The sequence below is a fragment of the Nymphalis io genome, chromosome 21 (genome assembly GCF_905147045.1).
Source record: "Nymphalis io chromosome 21, ilAglIoxx1.1, whole genome shotgun sequence".
NCBI classification, from domain to species: Eukaryota; Metazoa; Arthropoda; class Insecta; order Lepidoptera; family Nymphalidae; genus Nymphalis; species Nymphalis io.
Window position 1 is genome coordinate 9,005,640 of NC_065908.1, and position 20,729 is coordinate 9,026,368.

The 20,729-nt window shown below is 35.2% G+C and overlaps 1 protein-coding gene across 1 annotated transcript in view; it reads right to left on the reverse strand.

Moving 5' to 3' along the window:
• Positions 1 to 213: 213 nt before the first annotated feature.
• The window catches only part of LOC126776798 (leucine-rich repeat-containing protein 24-like), a 47,549-nt gene continuing 27,033 nt past the window's right edge, over positions 214 to 20,729 (reverse strand). Inside the window, exon 2 of the mRNA XM_050499582.1 lies at positions 214 to 2,509. Within this exon, the coding sequence (XP_050355539.1) occupies positions 717 to 2,474 (1,758 nt within the window). The 5' untranslated portion in view covers positions 2,475 to 2,509 and the 3' untranslated portion in view covers positions 214 to 716. The remainder of the gene's footprint in view (positions 2,510 to 20,729) is intronic.

Consider the following 20,729-nt stretch of genomic DNA (forward strand, 5'->3'; position numbering starts at 1 on the left):
GCACTAAAGACATTGAACAACAACTAAAATGTTAACACAATTGTACTTACATTATTTCTCGATACTGTTTTGTGCTCGCTCGTACTACTGCTAACTCTATTCATCTGGTGACATTTAATGTCAGTTCCACTGACACTTGAGTTGCTAAATTACAGCTAAATAGGATTTAAATGAAACAAAATAATTTATTATAATTTGATCTGTTTATTTTTACATTAATCGCTTTCAAATAATTTTTTTAGAAGCTATAGTTGGCCTATTTTAAGTATATAGCTTTATACAGAAGTAAGTTAAAAAGAGAGATGAAAATAAGACAAATAGGTCAGTCTTATATTTGGGAAGTTTGTAAACATGACTAAACAATATTTACAAAAGTTGGGAAGACACATACGCGAAGTCATAAAAGGAACATCTAGTAAACGAATAGGTAAAGACTAAATACTTTCACATACCAACATTCCGTACGAACAACCGATCCACATAAAATGTTTATCTTGCAGTTTTTTTTTTCAATATTGGTAACAAACAACCTTAAGTTATTAAATCTCACAAGATGTCTCACATCGCTCGCACTCACTATTTACAAATTTTAAATAATCACGTTTAAAATTATCGTATCTTAAATACAATAAAATTGGGAAATAGTCTAATTGACTCAAAAAGTTTTGGGTACCAGGTCACCTTAAATTGGCGGCATCTAGTACCATTGGCCTAGGCTAAAGTGAGACGAACTCCGGTGGCGGGGGCGGTAGAGTAAGCACAGGGGTCTCTGATATTTCTATATTCTCCGAGCTAGCTCCAGGAAGTGACCAAGTACTGGAGCTTCCAGTTGCTGTCACTCTGGGGCCCATATTGTCATATGCTGGTGCGTTACAACATGTTCTACTCCTCCGAGGTAGAGTTGCACCACCGCTAAGTAAATCTGGGTATTTTCCTGGTTCACCTCTACCGGACACTTGGACAGATATAAATATATTTCCGTAAGGAACTGGAACTGCAAACTCCGCAGGTGGAGGTGGAAATGCACCTGGTGTGCCTTCAATAGTTATGTGGACTGGATCAAAGCCACATCCTCTTGGCTGATCGTCGATAGACCTTTCTGTCAATTCGAAATCACATGGTGAAGCCATATCTGCAATTGAACGATCACAACTCACAACTACTGAAGCATCTATCAAACGTTTCTCTTGATCGGTAAAACTCCGACTTGGTGGCACTGTACGTCTCCTTAATTGCCAACAAGCTACAGCGGCAATAAACCCTAGACATGCTAGTACACCTAAAGCTCCAAAAACAACTCCTAGTAGTTGAGGTATCCCTGGAGCCGTCCGTGCTGTGGCTGTTTGAGATCTGGGTAACACAAGACTTATGACAGCTCTGGATTCTCCAGCCATACTTCTAGCTACGCAAGTCCACTCTCCAGCTGCACTCGAAGTTACATTTAATAATGTTATGTTCACCCATCTAACGCTACCGGGGACTTTGTCTTCTGAAGTATCGTCTTCAACTACTGTATCCGTTTCTTCCATATCGCAGTCAATTGTACTATTTCGTATTTCTACACCATCTAGGAGCCATGTTACTGAGGGTTTTGGAACTCCGTGGACCCAACAACCAAATGTAGCAGCCAAACCAATTTCCGCTCTCACAACCAATGTACTTGATTTAATTTCTGGCGGACAAGCCATGTCCTCGCTTGGAACATTGCGCCATTTATTTCCTGACTGAGTCGAAGGTTCAACGCAAACTAATTCTTCCGTCCCTAATTTACTTTCTAAAAACCAATCCTTGAACTCACGCAAACGACAATCACACCGCCATGGATTACCCGACAGTGACATAGTCTTTAAGGCTGGTAGTGAAAAAGTAATCAAACGTAGGAATGTAAGTTGATTTCTTCGTAAGTCTATAGTCTCTAGTGATTTTAAATTTCGCAGAGCATTTGTTTGTATCGTTCTCAGCCTGCAACCATCTAACAGAAGCATTCGCAGATGCGGAAGTGTTGGAAACTGATCCGAGATTAATATTGTCAATGGGTTATTACTTAGTACTACCAGTCGCAATCTTTCGTTTCCTCTAAATATATCTCTTGGAAGAATGGCCAAATCGTTATCCGCCAAATCAACTTCAACTAAAATTCTTAATTCTAAAAAAGCGTCTGCGTGAATAGATCTAAGTTTTGTGGCTCGTAAATTAAGCCGTTGTAAATTTAGAAGACCGATGTTTAGAAAAACTTCTTGCGGGAGGTTTCTTAAGGGGTTATCGTGCAGGTCCAATACTTGAATGTCTGATGAGAGAGATGGAGGGCGGCGTAGGTCACCGGAGGCACACGTGGCGGTTTTCTTGCCGGAGGACCACTTACAACGACAGGTCGCGATGTGGGCGCAGTCGAGCCAATCGCTGGCCGTCCTCGCGGTACACGTCGTGAAGATAACTATCCAATACCACCTAGCCCACGACACGCGCATACTCATCTCATTTCGCCTTTGTGCTTACATCGGCCGTATGCCTGCAACAATAGAGAACAAACTATTTAAAAAAAAATACTCTTGTCATTAGGATTTTTTAATTTTTGAGTATTATTTTATTACAATCCAGATGTAAAAATGTCCATTCTTTGTTTAGTAAAAAAAAAAAATATTTCCATTCACTTATGTAACTTTTACAACGACGGTATACGTTTGAAAAAGGACCCAAACGTTCTTTCAGCGAGAGCTTCTGTGTTTTTTGTGCAACAATAGCAAAATTAATACAAAGTTATATAAAAACAATATTTTTTTTTTTAATCATATACATTATTTCAAAGCTAAATTACCTATCCGCGATCTCTCAGATGCTGGCAGTATTTTTTATATTTGTCATAGGTTGGTGGAAAGCAAAACTAAGAAATTATATCTTGTACCTGTAGTTACACTGGCTAACTCATTCCTTAAACTGGAACACAACATTACTGTATAAATAGGTATTCCTATTTTGGTTAAATATGTGATAAGTTGGTAATCAAACGGTAATAATTATTACTATTATTTGCTAAGTGTATTGGTAAAAATTATTTATGGAATAATTTTTACTTCTAATTTTTGCATTTGCCCCCAACATAATATTACACTATCACGATATAAATAGTGTATAGAAATACGAGTATATACATATGTTTATAAATGCTATTCCACTTAAATGTGAACACAATATGCGTAACATTATATTCGTAACGTAATATTACGTTAACCTAACCATTATACAAATTGACTACAGTTAACGGAACTGCAATTATTATTAATTTGAGATCATAAAAAAAAATTGTCAAACATTGCATACACAAATAGTCTTACAAAGTATGACGGATTTTTTTTTCTATCTGCACATTTCAAGATCTATTTGGCATGTTTTGATAAACGTCCGCATCGCCCCCATGCGGTCCGGAGGTTTTCTGTCAAGATTAGAAGGATTAATGGTTTGGATAGGTTATTTGTCTTGTCCAGTTGGTTCCGGCCTCACAGATCGATTCGGGAAATATTTGTAAGATATAACCGCATTTCATCCATTCTTTCCACAAGAATTATTGCTGCTTGAATAGATAATACACTATTCAAAAATAACTCAGCTTAATATACAGGCAAAGTTAATAAAACAACTCGTAATCTTGTTTCTGGGGTGAAGTCCAGAAATGTAAGATTTCTCCTTTTAAGGAGAAGGTATGGTGTATATACAACCACGCAGATTGCAAATTGCGCTTAGTAGATTTTCAAATAATAAATGGAGGTTTTTTTAGTGTAGTTTTATTTGCACAAGCACGAGATTCCAAAGAAAAAGAAAAAGAGAAGTACAAATGAAACACATGACACTCAAAATTGATGTTTTCTAACTATGGCATATTTTCAATAACAATTGGTACCTAAAATAAAATTCGTATTACATCATTGCAATATCCTAATATTAATAAAGCAACGCTAAGCTTTAAGTAGTTTTGTTTTTATTTTTTTGTAAACTACTTACTAAGAAGTATTCGAAAAAAAGGTTTTTTTTTTTTAATTTAATGTAAACCTTATTCTCGTTTTATAATTTATGTAATCGTTCACATGTTTATTGTATTATGTAAATATTATTTTAACAAATTACAAATCAATAGTGACCATGTCTGCAATCAGATTTATCTTTGAAAAGTTTATATTAATACGTGTTTGTAAGAAGTATATAGTTCAAATAGTTCAAGCCAGTAACATTAAGTTCTACGTGTGAGGCATCGCTTAGTCAAAGCTATTTGTCAAGTCATCCATGATCCATTTCTCATAAGCTCGGCGGTAGGGTTTTGTATAATCCGTCTGGGTACTCATGAGTTATTCTACTGCCAAACATCAATAGTTCGTATTGCTTTGACACATGCGTGTATTGTAATCGCCGGCTCTAAAGCCATTCCATATTACAATTTCTGGTTGCGATGTATTGACGTAAGTTAGAATTGGTTAAATTTACACAGATACAATTTTTTTTTTCTTATTAATTTAGGGACTTTTGTCCTACAAAGGCACGTCAGTCCAATACAGGCACAGTTAAAATGTAACAATTTGCCATCTGATAGAACTTCCTAGTCTATCAATTAATCAATCAATGAACTAAAAAAAGTATATTAGTTATTTTTTTTAGGTTTGAAGGCAATTTATTTTATGTAAATGCCCTTCCCAAGACATTATCTTTTAAAAAAAATATTCAATTATCGCAAACATCAAAATCCAGACGACCAATTCCCAAAAGATTAGAGTTTTAGATAGACAAAATTCACGAAGATTTATTTTACTTATCTTTTACGCCCTTAGGGTATAGTAAAAGATTAATTATTATCTCGATGTTTTATTTTTTGACATTATTCAGAAGATTTGTCCCAATAATTTTATATTCAATTAAGTATTGAATAATATTTTCAAACTGTATCCCCTAAAATCCTGTAATTTTAGAAGATAAAGTTGTCCCAGCTGTCACCCTTATATATGCTTAATTTCGTTTCTTTTCTTATTAAACCCAAATAATTTTATAAACAGAAAAACATACAACATTTAGATTACAGGTTAAAGTTTAATATAAAAAATCTTTTTCAATTACTTCAAATAGAATTACAAAATTATACAGGCTTTTAGCTTCAATATCATTAGACTGAAGTTATGAAAGCTATAACATTTTAATACGATGTAGAAATTATTACTCGTTTTACGATATATATGTACGTGTTAAAACTGCCTTGAACAACTTGTATAAAAAAATATCGTTTCAGTAAGGCTACTTTATGCTCCATAGATTTTTGAAAAAAAAAATTAAATACTATTCAGAAATATGTATTTGTGGTAGTTTTTGTCAAGACATACGAAAAACTAAAAAAATTAAATCGGTTATTTCAAGGTTATATCTTTGCTAAGTAAGCACTATTGACTCTCTATTGTTGTTAAAGTGTATTTTTTTTATAGAATAGGAAGGCGGACGAGCATATGGGCCACCTGATGGTAAGTGGTCACCAAACGCCCTTAGACATTGGCATTGTAAGAAATTTTAACCATCGCTTGCATCACCAATGCGCCACCAACCTTGGGAACTAAAATGTTATGTCCCTTGTGCCTGTAATTACACTGGCTCACTCACCCTTCAAAGCGGAACACAAAAATACTAAGTACTGCTGTTTTGCGGAGAATATCTGATGAGTGGGTGGTACCTACCCAGACGAGCTTGCACAAAGCTCTACCACCAGTAAAGTATTTAATAAATTAAGCAAATAAATGACTAAATTCCTTATAATTGTATATTAGCATACTCATCACTCGTCTGACAAATAAAAGCAATTAAAAACAAAATTGTTCACAATAATATTATTAAAGTGCTAAAAATACAAACAGATAGAAAAAAATAAATGAAATCCCATCCGTGATTCTTGGTTGAAAGGCCAGTGCGCTGACCCCAGACAGATTACCAAGATCATTTACCCCGAGCTCACTCAATTTCGCTAAACACGATAAAATCCAAATACATTCAAAACTTGAATAAATCTGCAACTTTAATTAACACATTCGAATTTTAAAATAAGAAGTTAATTCCACACAAACAAATACAATTGACGTGTGACACAAAAGTGCTCGTTTGCGAAATAAACAGAAAACAAGTTAAACAAAATGGAAAACACTTTAACACGTTGAATTCTCGAGCACTTCACTGGATGCAGTCGGAAAGTTTAGAAATTTGCGGCACTGTAGGTGAGAATCGAGCAAAGTTTCCACATTGAATAAATAAGACTTCAAAAAGTCACAATACTCAAGCCTTATTTAAAAATATATATTAAAACCTCTTTGATTTCACCTGTGCTGCACATGAACAATCATCCATATATTTTATCTAAAGCATTATTATAAATATTAACTATTCTGCTAGTTGAACTGAATGACGAGCCTAAATGAATCAGTGTCTAGAACATGTTTTTATTTGTTATGAAAAAAAAACGGGCAATACACACGGATAGGCAAATATACTACCTGACGGTATTTGGTGTAGTAAAACTTATAACGTAACATCATATTTTTTTAGAGCGAAATTTGTACTAGGCTGGAAGCGAATACTTATGTGTATTCTGCATAAATGGGTAAACGCAACGTACTATTCAAAAGATATTCAGAGGATTACCAACATATCTCATGGCAGTTCTGAGGTTTTTCTATCGAAACTACGCTACAACTGGTCTTTCGCAAATGGCTTCACCCATAATAAAGTAGTTAAAAAGAACATCAGAAATAACTGGGAAGCAGATATTAATATGTATTAATCTATAAATCTATAGGAAATATAAACACAAGCTCAGCACATAAAAACTAAATGAAGCTTACCCAGTTTTGAACCCGGAATCTTCAGTTAATGTTCTACATCTAACGACTGTTTTATTTTGGTCTATTTTTTCAGCCTTTTTGTAAAAGTAGGGAAACGAAAGTGAAAACAGCTGAAAGGTACTGTGACCTATATGTAACAGTCATATCATATAAATTTAGATTAACCAAATTCAAGTTTAATAATTGTAAGAATATAGTCAGTATTACTATTCTACATTTTATTATTTACTCAGAATATCTGACGGAACCATTACTTCAACTGAATGTTAAAACGCAATGTACTTAAGTTGCTTTTAAAGTGCGATTCAATTTATCAAAGTCTAAGAGTGAAAAAAAAGAATTTCACATCCAGACACACCCATCACTTCATTTACAAAATATATGTTTCTATTTTATATTTAGTATCGTGATTTAATGAGATACTATATACATATGTTTAAAAGATTCGAAATACAATTCACTATTTAAGAAGACCCATGAAGATGTTAATCTTATTTTCATGTGCTTATTGTGTCTTCGTAATTCATCTCATGTTCGATGGTGAATGAAAACGTCACGAAGAAATCTTTATATGTAGAAAAATAAACTGCCACATGTGTCCAACATCCACAGTGTAGGTTTCATTGGAGCAATATGATGGCATTTGATCCAAATCTTCTCCTAAAAATAATATGTCATCCACATATTCCATACATACCAATTATTTTTTGACTAAAATATTACGTACACAATTTTTAATATCAAATATATACGTTTTTCTTTCTAATTCTTCTCAGAAAATATCTCACCGGAGATTTAAAAGCGTTTCGAATTTCCAGTAAGCTATAAGTTCGATATAAAAAGAATAAATTGTGTGATATCAAAGATTGCTTGTTAAAACGCAACGTTTAGTTTTCTTCTTTATTGAAAAAGGATTTCTCTTCGGACGGTTTCCTTTAGAACTCTTAAATTATATCTTTAGACGTCTTTCGCAGCATTCTTTTAGGAATTAAATTAAATTTTTCTATTGCTTTTATCCTTTTCATTTCAGTATTGTTTAATCATTAACAATGCAATTACTGATTGGATATTTAATAATAAAACTTTTGCAGAGCAGATTGGTGCTTTAGAATAAGATTGTGTAAATGATTTATTAGTTTCCAAGATTTTTTTATGATTAAGGTATTGGCAAAATACCTAATGTGAAAAAACTTTACAAAATTAAAAAAAAAAAAAACGTAGTATATATATGCATTTCTTTTATAAACAAGCTATGTTTCAATATTTTTCATTAATGAGAATTTCATTCGTTAACGCGAAGTGATTAACCTCTACCTTTGCTATCCTATATTTCATCTTGATTAATGGTTAATATCAAATGTTTGTGATAGCCAACCTGGCTCTTCAGTTCAGGGAATCAATACCTAATCATGCGGGAATCGAGTCTGTTACTACTGTGGTATACGTTTTTCGCATCCCTTAAATTGGTTTAACGTTTTTGTAGTATGTGTGAATCTATGATCCCAAGGTCTCAGGTTCAAATCGAAATCGTAGACCCGAGGGAACAGAAATCGCAAATGTGTTTGCGTACACACTCGTGCAGTTTTATTTTATGTTATAAGCAGGTGGACGAGCAAATGAGACACCTGATGGTAAGTGGTCACCACGGTCGGTAGACATTGGCGATGTAAGAAATGATTATAATTTCAATCACCAATGCGCCCCCGACCTTGGAACCTAAATCATCATCAATCCTAAAATTTAGATTGTAATTGTAACAAAACTTACAAGCACTAAAATAACTTAAAGCAAAACAACTCTACAAATACACCAATAGCACTTCTATTGAGATTTGATAACTTGAGAAAGGAGAAAAGGGACTGAACTTGACTGTTTTCGAGAGTATCGCAAAGATTTGCTGATCAGCGCGCTAGTAACCCATTGAAGTTGGACATTCTGTTTGTAATGATAATTACTTTGCAAAACAAACCTTCATACTACCTATTTTTGAAGTGTCAAATACTGACTGTATTTTACGTAAACTTTACGTTTCCTTGTCAAAATTATCAAAATATTTAAATTCAGAACACGATTAAATAAATCTAAATTCGTAAGTAAATACGAATAATAATTTATCATTAGTCAGCCTAACTGATATTATAAATGAGAAAATGAGTTAGTTTATTTGTTTGATTGATTTTTATGGTTTCACGTCTTAGCTATTCAACCGATCATTATGAAATTTTGCATACACATTGTTAGGAGTACAGAAAAAGGAATAAATACATTTGATCCCTCTTCACACCTTTGTGAAGCAGCGGAAACTTATATTCTATGTTATAAAATGTAAAGTTTGTAAACTTGGATAGTATTTATATTAGATATTACTCATCGGATTTAATAAAACCTCCACCAATTATTAGAATGCAGCTTCAGTGCCACATAAACTCCCGTTAAAATAAAGTTTCTTTCATTAAGAATATTTTTGCAACATAACTAGAAAAATCGGTTAAACGCTTGCCTTTCTTATAAACCTGCCAACATGAAAAGATCTTTAGAGAAGACATATTTCTATAGAAAAGTTGTAAAGCTTAAAATACCTAAAAATTTCGCACTTTGTCGTATATCATCTACATATATGTTACGGTTAATTAATAATATGGAATTACGAACCATTTGGAGCCACTTTTGACTCTCTCGTAACTCAAAAAGTATTTCACAAAAACGTGTCAAATTTAGCTCATATATTGAAACTTGGAAAATACATATATGCTCAAAATTTCATAAACACACCTCAAACGATTATTTAGATATTAACGTCCAAAAATCGTCATTTTTATCACTGACCTGACTGACCAGACTGATCAAAACTCTAACCCAGTTCCAGATAACCTAGAAAGTTCAAAATTGGTATACGAATAGGTAGTTGAGTGAATACAAAGGAATAAATCATAAAGTAGTAAATTTTTATCATTTTATTATAATTTTTCAATTAATAGATTCTATTAGAAAACTTACTTATACTACCTGTAATGTAAGAAATAGCTATCAAAATTGATGACAGCCGGTCTTTATGTGGATTTTAAGGTTCACATAAAGATATCACGATTATAATAGGAATATCACCGTTAATTTTTTTAATCCAAACATATCAGTTTCAACACTTATAGCTAAGTGTATAGTAAACTTTCGTATTTATTGCGTTAATAACTGGGATTTTGTATTAATTATTATTTCAATATTTAGCGCAAATCAATAGTGTAAGACTTACACTTATAAATAATTATTAATTTATTTAAAAAAAAACTAGATAATTACTGTAGAAAAAGTAATGATATCCTATAAAAAACAAAAATGATATAACGAGAGCCATGTTCAATATTATGATATATGCCTTGGTTGTTGACTTCAACGACTTCAACGATTTTATTATATTATTTTTGATTATATTATAGCCTTCGCAAGTTTTAAAGCTGTATGTTCTTATAATATTCTTCCAAAAATTTGGCTTTCTGGTAGAAACTAGCCATCAAACATAGGGCTTTCTATGACTATTTTAGTAGGTACTTAATAATAATCCGTATATGAGAACTAGCCAAGTAAGACCTTAGGCTTCAATATATTATCCTAAGTTTTAAGAATAAATGATATTTTAAATTGTTATAAAATATTTTATGTTGTTATAAATAAATTTCAGGACCAACCATTGAACTTAGCACCCATTTAGATCTGACTTCTTTTGTCGTTGAAGACAACAACCAAGGCATATATCATAATATCGAACTTGGCTCTAATTTTACATTTATGTTTTTGATGGGATTGATTGATAAATAATAAAAGTTTAGGTGTAAAATTTCATAAGTTTTTTTGTAAATTGCCTGAAATAGAATGATAAATGGTCAAAATATCGTAAGAAATCATGTCAACTGGGAGCTTAGTGTCGTGTGCCGCGCAACCCATTAGAGTTATATTATATATCACGACATAAACATTTTATGTTAATTCTCGTTCTACCCGTGCGAAGCCAGGTCGGGTAGCTAGTACCGAATAAAAATAAAAACCTTTTAGATAAATGTAGATATTACAATTATTTATTTACACTATTTCTTTATTCCGTTTTATTTCTCGCGGAGATGTAGAATGTACGATATAATCCGCGGCCCTTTCTCGTTATCATTACATTGTAGATCAAAGATATCTCATGAAATAAAAAATTACTTAATATTCCACTTTGTGAGTGAAAAGGGTAATTTGATGGGCCAAGAAAGATACTTTTGTGAGATTTGTAGTAATGGGATTTATGATTTACTTTTGTTATAATTTTTATATGTAAAGAGAATTGAAGTTATTTTATTATTGTATTATATTTTGAAATGCTGGTAGTAGGGCTTTGTGCAAGATCCACCAACTCATCAGATATTCATCAAAGAGCAATACTTAGTAATGTTGCGTTACGGTTTGAAGGGTGAGTCAGTGTCTGTAGTTAGTAAAATAACAAAACACACAAAGAGTGACAAGTCTCAAACTATATTACACATTTGATGGTAAAATGTTGCTACCACATATTTCGCCCTAGAGGTAAAATAATTTTGGAAATTCGAAGTAAAGCCGATTGGGTAAAATAAGAGTATTTTTATAAAAGCCGAATATATCAAATAAGATACAACCAAATGAGTCTGTTCATTTTTTATGCTAGTTAAAAATATATTTAGAACAACGATTAACACAAATTTTAATAAATTAATGTCTTTATATATAACGGTTACATATTAAAGAATGATTTTACTAATTTATTTTGCGATACACTAGAGAACTATCAAACGATAACAATTTATATTCAACATAAAATGTTTCGGGACAAAAGGGACAGCTCAGTATTAACCGAGTCGAAAACACTGGTTTTCAGTTGGACTTTTTAACAGCTAAACGAAGTGGATAATGAACGAGTATTTTTAAATTTAGTTAAATATAATATAATAAGACATAAAAAAAGCCGAGATGGTTTAGTGGTTAGAACGCGCGAATCTTAACCGACGATCGTGGGTTCAAACCCGGGCAAGCACCACTGAATTTTCATGTGCTTAATTTATGATTATAATTCATCTCGTGCTTGACGGTAAAGGAAAACATCGTGAGGGAACCTGCATGTATCTAATTTCATTGAAGTTATGCCACATGTGTATTCTACCAACCCGCATTGGAGCAGCGTGGTGGATTAAGCTCCAAATCTTCTCCTCAAAAAGGAGAGGAGGCCTTAGCCCAGCAGTGGGACATTAACCGGCTGTTACTATACTGTAAGACATAAATCCATATAAAACTATAATAGTGAGCTTGCTGCGTTTTACTGTTGTTTACATTTCATCATGCCGATCAGATATAATCCACCATCACCTGTCAATTCCAGCATCCAGACAGTAACGTGACACTTATTTTGTACATTGACAAGATTCAATGATTTCCGCATACCACGTTCATACGTTGCGTAATTTGTAATGCATAGAATTAGTTCTGTTGGCAGTCTGCCACCAGTTATTCCGGGCGATGACCCCTTTACTGTTTCATCTTACATGAAAACAATGCACGTTAAGCGTGCGAAATATTTCGCTGTACGTTATGCAGTTTTATTTTTTCAACCGTCTCTAACGCGTAAGTTGAAGGGCATTGTGCCTACACATTGTTTTTTTTTTCTTTTGAACGTTTCTGAACGCGTTTTATGCCATTTTTATTACAGTATGCTGAGAGTAAAAATGTGATCGTCACTATACGTGCGGCAGATTGCAACAACGAAATCGATGGTTTTAGAAGAATTTATGATAAAAGAAATTCATTAAATAAGTACAGAGTAAAATAAATAGAAACAAAGGGTTTTGATAATGAAATAAGTATATATTTCTTATAATTAAAATAATACATAGCAATGAATATATATATGATACACGTATATAGCCTACGCCTCACACAAAAGAGAGTAGAGGCGATGGAAAGGAAGCATCATACCGTTTGCCGTCACGGTATACGAGTCGGTGTTATGGGGAGTATTACGCGCTAATATATATTTCACATTACTGCTGGACTTGGTTTTGTATTTATGTATGCATTTAGCAGAACTTCATACAACGCATTCCGGGTTCTTCACGATGTTTTCCTTCACTACCACAAACGAGATGAATTATAAAAACAAATTAACCATTTACAAACTCAGTGACGCTAGCTCGGTTTTGAAATCGCTCCTGTCAATTACGATCGACATGATTTATCCACTGGGTTACAGTGGCTCTATCAATTCATTAGCTCTCAATCTCTATTTGTTAATTATTTACAATACTATACCGTTTCTATTGTAGTTACTTTTATTTGTACAGTAATACTATACTTGTGTCCTAGGTAAGCAGCATTGAATTTCTTAATTAATCATATAATTTTTTGCTACTGCGAAACTCCAGATAAATAATAATTAATATAATATTTACCGGAATTATTGTAAAGTAACACACAAAGGTTACCAGAGTTCAAGCCAAGTTGGCGTTCGATATTCATTTAAATTATTTAAAATATTAATACTTTAATGTATTTGTAAATACTTTTACAATTATAATAAAATATTTTGAATTATAAGAATTAATTATAATTTGAATTTAAGCAACGTGAATTAATGATAGTTTTAATTATAATAATAATTTAATTCGTTTATTGTTGTGTTTTGGTAAATATATTTTATTTTAACTAATTAATTTAAATATATTTTTGTTTGGCTTAAAACTGAGATCATACTGTAGCATTTCTAAAATACGATTTTTGTCTTTAGTAATTAATCAATTAATGTAATTTTAAGTTTTTAATTTTGTGCCAGCAGCTACCTTAGATTTGAAATTTGTCATAGTGTACAGCATTCTACTAGTCAAGCCCTTTCATTTGATACCCATATTGAAGGGGTTGTAAAAAAGATGTACTTAATCCGCAATTTTTTTGCCGGCCATATTGGATTTTCATTTTTTTCATAGAGAACTCTATTCTATTAGTCAAGCCCTTTCATTTGATATCCGTATTGAGCTAGTTGTAAAAAAATATGTAATCCGCTATATTATAGCGGCGGCCATTTTAGATTTAAAATGATAAAGACATACATTGAATTACCGTCAGAACTAAAGGTGTGTACAAATTTCAGATCAATCTGTCAACAGGGGTCAAATTTCAATGACTAAATTTGACCCAAATAAATAAACCAACAAACAGGGCAAGCTAAATAAAACCGTTTAATAAGAAACATAAATGTTAACACCTTGATGAAATTAGCAGAGTAAACGATTTCATGACGTCGACTTACAAAAACCTGAAATGGTGGAATCGGTGGAGGGAAATTGGTTAGCGACTTCACGTTGTCTTCATATTTGAATCAGACATAAAATAGTTGGAGCAGTTACACAGACAGCAATTCATATCCTCTCTTAAGATCATCATGTTTTTTATGTGATATTGTAATAACACAATAGAAATTACACAACTGTGCACTATATGGGTTATTTGACGTCCCCGAAAATATTGAAGCAATTCGTTACATATATAGACTACTAGTATATGCCAGTGGATACATTTTTTTTTTCGCTGGAAAAACGCGTTTACGCGTTTCCCCCACTTGAAGTGGGGGGTATGTGGGACTCGCCAGCGCCGAGTATGCGCCGGAATACCTACGAAAAAACCAGCGGTACCTACACCGCCTTTTCGAGGACCGTGATGCCCCGACGGGTGGCCCGCCTCTGCAGGCATCCAAATCCCAGGGGGTTCTCAGGGTACAAAGACCCCCTAACGCCGCCAACACTTAGGGCGGGAGGAGAAGATGCGCATAGCGCCGACGCCTTCTCCCCGGTCTTCTTCGGCGAAGCGAGTCAGCGGAGGCCCTCTCCTCACGCTCCCGCCCCGCTGCCTCCTTCTGCGACATGACATTTTCGCAGAAGGAGACCGTCTCTAACCAGCACCTCTCGCTACCAAGCATGGCATTTATCACACTCGGCAGCGAGAGGTCTTCACCGACTAAGGCCGCCAGGGACAGGCGCTGAGGTCCCCAAGCGGAACACTCCACCAGAGTGTGGCACGCTGTGTCCGAAGGCGCACCACACTCATGGCAGGGGGTTGTCACCTCCCGCCTCGCTATCCGGTGCAGGTACTTACCGAAACAACCGTGTCCGGTAAGTACCTGCGTCAGCCTGAATGTGAGTGTGCCGTGACTCCGTTCCACCCAGCACTCAAGGGGGGGTGGACCGCTCCCACTGTCACTAAGCCTGCCGAGGGGGACCTCAGGTCCTCCTCCCACCTACGAATCAAGGCTCGCTGGGCTAGGGCCCTGACTCGCTCAAACTCTGCCGACCCTGGACGGACGCCGCTTGACCTCGTTTCCACCCGGAACCGGTGCACTTCCACAAGCACCTCTGCCTGGAGTTCCCAGGGCGGATCGCTCGCGAGAAGTATCGCTGCCGTCCATGACACCGTACGATACCCACGTATCGATCTCACCGCTATGACTCTTTGCGGCCTCCGCAGAAAAGCTCTGTTACGAGCGGTGAGAGCATCCACCCAAATGGGTCTGCCGTACAACGCTATGGAGCGTATCACGCCAGCGTATAACCGCCGACATGGTGTTTCCGGCCCTCCTACATTGGGTAGGAGGCGGCCTAGGGCAGCAGCAGCGCTTATGAGCTTCGGGCCGAGTTGGACAAAATGCTGCCTGAAGCTCCATCTTCCGTCCAGGATCAGGCCCAGTCCATCGTGAGCGATACTCCGACCTCGGCCAGGCGGGCCGCCTCCTGAAAGGTCTGCCCCGTCGCCGTGATGAGGGTGTCATCCGCGTAGCACAACACCCTCATTCTGGGAAGGATGGGGGCCCTAAGGAGCCAATCGAATCCGACATTCCACAGGATTGGGCCGAGTACCGACCCCTGTGGAACGCCGCAGCCTAACCAACGTCGGACAAGTCGCCCATCGCCCCCCTCCCAGAGGACCACTCGGTCCCGGAGGTATACCCCCAACAGCCTTCTGAGGTAGGAAGGCACCCCGTGGTATCGGAGTGACTCCCTTATAGTCTCGAAGGGAAGACTGTTAAAGGCGTTCGCTACGTCTAGCGATACCGCCAGGATTACGTCTCCTCGGGCCACCGCCTCGGTGGTCCAGGTCTTTAGGGCGTCCAGGGCGTCAATGGTTGATCGACCCTCCCTGAACCCGTACTGAGCCTCTGAAAGAGCCGGCCCCACCTTGTTAAGGTGCTGAATAAGACGGGCAGCGAGGATCTTCTCGAAGAGCTTGCCCGTCTCATTCAGCAGCACAATTGGCCTATATGCCGAAGGAGAATCGAGTGGACGCTCCTCCTTCGGCAACAGAACCAACTTTCCCTCCTTCCACAGCTTCGGAAACTGCCCACTGGAAAGACATTCATCAAACAGTTGCCGAAGCCTCCCACCTAGATGTTCCAGGGCGTCACGCAGAACACGCCCTGGAACCTCGTCTGGACCCAGCGCTGTGGTTCTGGCCCTCAATCGATCAAGGGCCATCTCCATCTCTCGCTCCGTAGCGTGTGGTGGAGCCGCATTGTCATCTGTTACAGAGCGAGGGGGCATAATTGGTGGGACGTGTTCGCCTGGTTGGGGAAATAATTCACCAACCAGTCAAACGTTTCCGTCGCAGAGGTGCCGTGTGTGCGGAACTTTCCTCGCACACCACGGTACGAGCGTCCCGCCAGTGGATACCTACAACTTTGCAAATAAATAATTTGAATTTGTGGATTTGACCGCGTATTGGTGGTATATTATTTCCTTGATGTTTAAGCTTACTTCAACCAAATTTCATCAAAATCTGATGAATGGTTTAGCCGTGAAAGCGTAAGAAACAGAAAGAATTACTTTTGTTTCTATATAAGTATAGATTTTGGTATAAATACATATTTAATAAATACTCAGATGAAAGAGTATGTTATGCAAAAGAACTACATTTTACTATCTCATTTGTATAGTCCACTATGTATATAAATATAAAAGGCATACGATTGACCGGTTAATTATTATTAACGCACAGCTCAAGCTTTAATACTGACATAAAAGGTAAGTGTCAAATGGATTGTTAAAAAAATAAGGGATGGGTTTTCTATACTTAATATTAATTGTCATTAAGGGACGCTTACAAATCGTACCTGGTAAACCTGGTTCTGAAAAAATTAACGATGAAAATTGAGGAACATCTTCGTGTCATTATGCACATAAAAATATATATATCAAATATATATATATATATATATATATATATATATATATATATATATTTATATATATATATATATATATATTTATATATATATATATATATATCATTGTTATCATAATTTATTATAATTATGTACAGACATTTTTATAAAATAAAAAATTAAAATAAAAAGAAAAAAATATACATTACAAATTTAAAGCAGAAACACGCCGTCTAAAAGATTGTCCTGTGGCATTGTACCCAAGACGTACGCTGTACGCTGGCACTATTGCCTCTCTGCACCGCTAGACTCAGCCTTTGGGATAAATAAGCGCCAGCTCTTGGGTCACCAGAAGTGTGGACCAGTTTCATAGAATAATATACATAACATATTTGAAATCAGTTGCAATTTTAAAAAAAATATAACTGAAAAACAATTAAGCGGTTTGAAGTGATAATAAATTTGCAAAGTCCATGAATTTCACAATACATTTAAAAGGTAATTACTGTTTCAAAACTTTTCGCCCCAGACATAATTACATGGCTTTGTCAAAAGATGTTTCTTACCCACTCACTCTACAGTGTTATTATATTTATCTCTCTGTCTACCGCGTCACATTGTTTCGAGCTTAGGTCTTTAATAAATAACAGGCTTTGAGTTATTTCCTCAATATTGCTTCACTGTTTTTCTTTTGTTTCAGCTGCAGCGTAGTCATATTGTATTTTTTTTTATTTACAATAATGTATTTTTGGTTTACTTATATAACACAAGCCATTAAAAGATTTTGTGAAATGGAAATTTATATTTGTAAGATTTCAATTTTGCTTCACAACCCACACACATTAGCTAGTATCATATTATATCTTTGTAAAAACTGTTTATATTTTTGGATTTAAACTGGTTTGGGATTGGTTTAAGCTTCTGTTGAATCATACTTACTAAAAAGTAAACTTAAATAAAAAAATTTAAAAGCGCGTATGTAATTAAGTATTATCTCGCTACGGTGATACGGAATTCAGAGATATAACAAAAATCACTTTTATTGAAAACCAACGTAAGGTGAGCTCCCATTTCAAAGTTATTTGTATTATCTTTTATATTTTATTACATTTATTTCTTATAAATTTAAAATTATTCTTTTCGTTTTGATTCGATAAATAAATGAGATATTTTTAACAGGGAATTATAAAAGCTTTAAATTATATTATTCGATAATATAATTAGAAATAGTATAAATAATATAATTTCTAATCTCGATCGAATCTCGAAGATACTTTAGTATATATGGATAATATTAATAAGGTTTTCGACAGTTTGATTTATTTCTAAAGGAGTTCTAGTAACTCTAGTGAGCTCTTGCCAAATTCCAAGCGTCATATGATGTCCTCTTGACCGATTTCTTTCATTGTCTTTCTGGGCGTTTGCGTGCACAAGCACGGGTGAATTTTCTATTCCTCCATTTCACTATCAGATTGATTGTTTAATCGCAGAACCAACAGCTTCATTAGCTTTCCAAAACAATAATCACTTTAAGCTTGGAAGTGCTGACACTCCAGGGAATTGGGAATACAAACCTTTTAGGAGCGCGATTCGGTATTGGAACTTTTTGGAAAGTAAAATCACTAAATTTTAACATGACGTCATCCTAATTGGGTACTTAATACATTTCAAACTTACCTTAAAACAATATAATATTATAACATTTACCTTACCAAAACTGACTATGTCCCAAAGGCGATACAACGATACAACCGCCAGTCTATTACGCTCATAGGTATATTAAACCTTTATGATAAGTATATACGATGAGTTATTGTTACGACGTGCACGAGACATTTTGGAAATGTCATATTTCCAAAACGACGAGCTGTAAAGTGTATTATGACCACTTTATTGCTAGAATAGTTATAGCCCATTGTAACGTCCATGTGGAATTAGTTATGAGTTGAATCTAACATTGTGTATTGGTTTTAATATATTGAACATAGTTTGTTCTATGTTTAAATAATTTTTCATACATCATCATGCATCAAAAAGCCGAGATGGCCCAGTGGTAATAACGCGTGAATATTAACCGACGATCGTGGGTTCAAGCCCGGGTAAGCACCACTGAATTTTCAAGTGCTTAATTTGTGATTATAATTCATCTCGTGCTTGACGGTGAAGGAAAACATCGTGAAGAAACCTGCATGTGTCTAATTTCATTGAAATTCTGCCACATGTGTATTCCACCAACATTGGAGCACCACCCGCATTGGAGCAGCGTGGTGGAATAAGCTCTAAACCTTCTCCTCAAAAAGATAGAGGAAGCCTTAGCCCAGCAGTGGGTCATTCACAGGGTGTTACTGTTACTGTAGTTTTCAGTTTTCTGTCTTGGAGAAGTCTGAAAAATTGTGGTATCAAAAATTAAACCTTTTTGTTTTTTGCTTTTGCAGCTATATAAGTGAGTGATCAACGTGATGGTTAAATCACATTTGCCTTCGACACTGGTAATAGTCTGTAAATATTCCACTGCAAGGATAACGGTAGATTGTTCTTTGACCCATGCAGGTGCATAAACCATTGGCTATCCAAGATAGCCAATCGTTTATGTACATACATACATACTCTTTACTTTATAATACTAGTAGTCACTAATTAATACTTTTTATAAATATTATACTTGGTGGTAGGGCTTTGCACAAGCCCGTCTGGGTAACTACCATCCACTCATCATAGCAATACTTAGTAATGTTGTGTTCCAGTTTGAAGGATGCGTGAGGCAGTGTAACTACAGGCACAATAGACTGAAAAACATCTTAGTTTCTAACATTGTACATTGGTTTTGTAGGCATGGTTAGTATTTCTTATAGTGCCAATGTATATGCGGCGGTGACGATTACTTATCAGGTAGACCATTTGCCAGTCTGCCAACATTTTATAATAAATATATAATATACTCAATTAAACTAAGATATTGTATTGGCTCTTGCGTAGCAACGTCATGAAAACAAAATCTTCCACGTGAATTATGCTTCTTAATCCAATTGGCTTCGAAATGATTTCAACGAGAATTATTATTTACTTATTAAATAAATGAAATAGAAGCTTACATCACAGATGTTTTTTTTTTTATTGCTGTAGGAAATTTCTATTGAACAAAATGTTAATTTAATGATAATTACAGAAGAGTCATAGTGTGACTCTGTGAGGCATATATATACGCTTGACTATATATATAGTCAAGCGAAGTGAATAAGTTTAAGTAAATATAATATTATATAATGTGAATTTATAGTGAATAAAGTAGGTACATAAATATTAATAGCCTGTAAGTATCCCACAGCTGGGCCTGTTCTCCTATAATAAGAAGGATTGGAGCTTATTCCACCACGTTGCTCCAATAGGATACACATGTGACAGAATTTTAGTGGAATTAGTTACGCCGGTGTCCTTAATATCCTTCACCATCAATGAAAAACCGTGAAAATTAAGTGGTGCTTGCCTGGCTTTGAACCCACAACCATCATTTAACAGACGTTTTAACTAATCCACCTCGGCACATTTTACCAAAATTACGTAAAAAATTAAACTTGAATAATTTTTTATTTCAAAACATTTAATATCAGCATGGAGAATCGTTGGCTGTCAGCCTCGATATCTCCAAGGCTTTCGACAGGGTCTGGCAC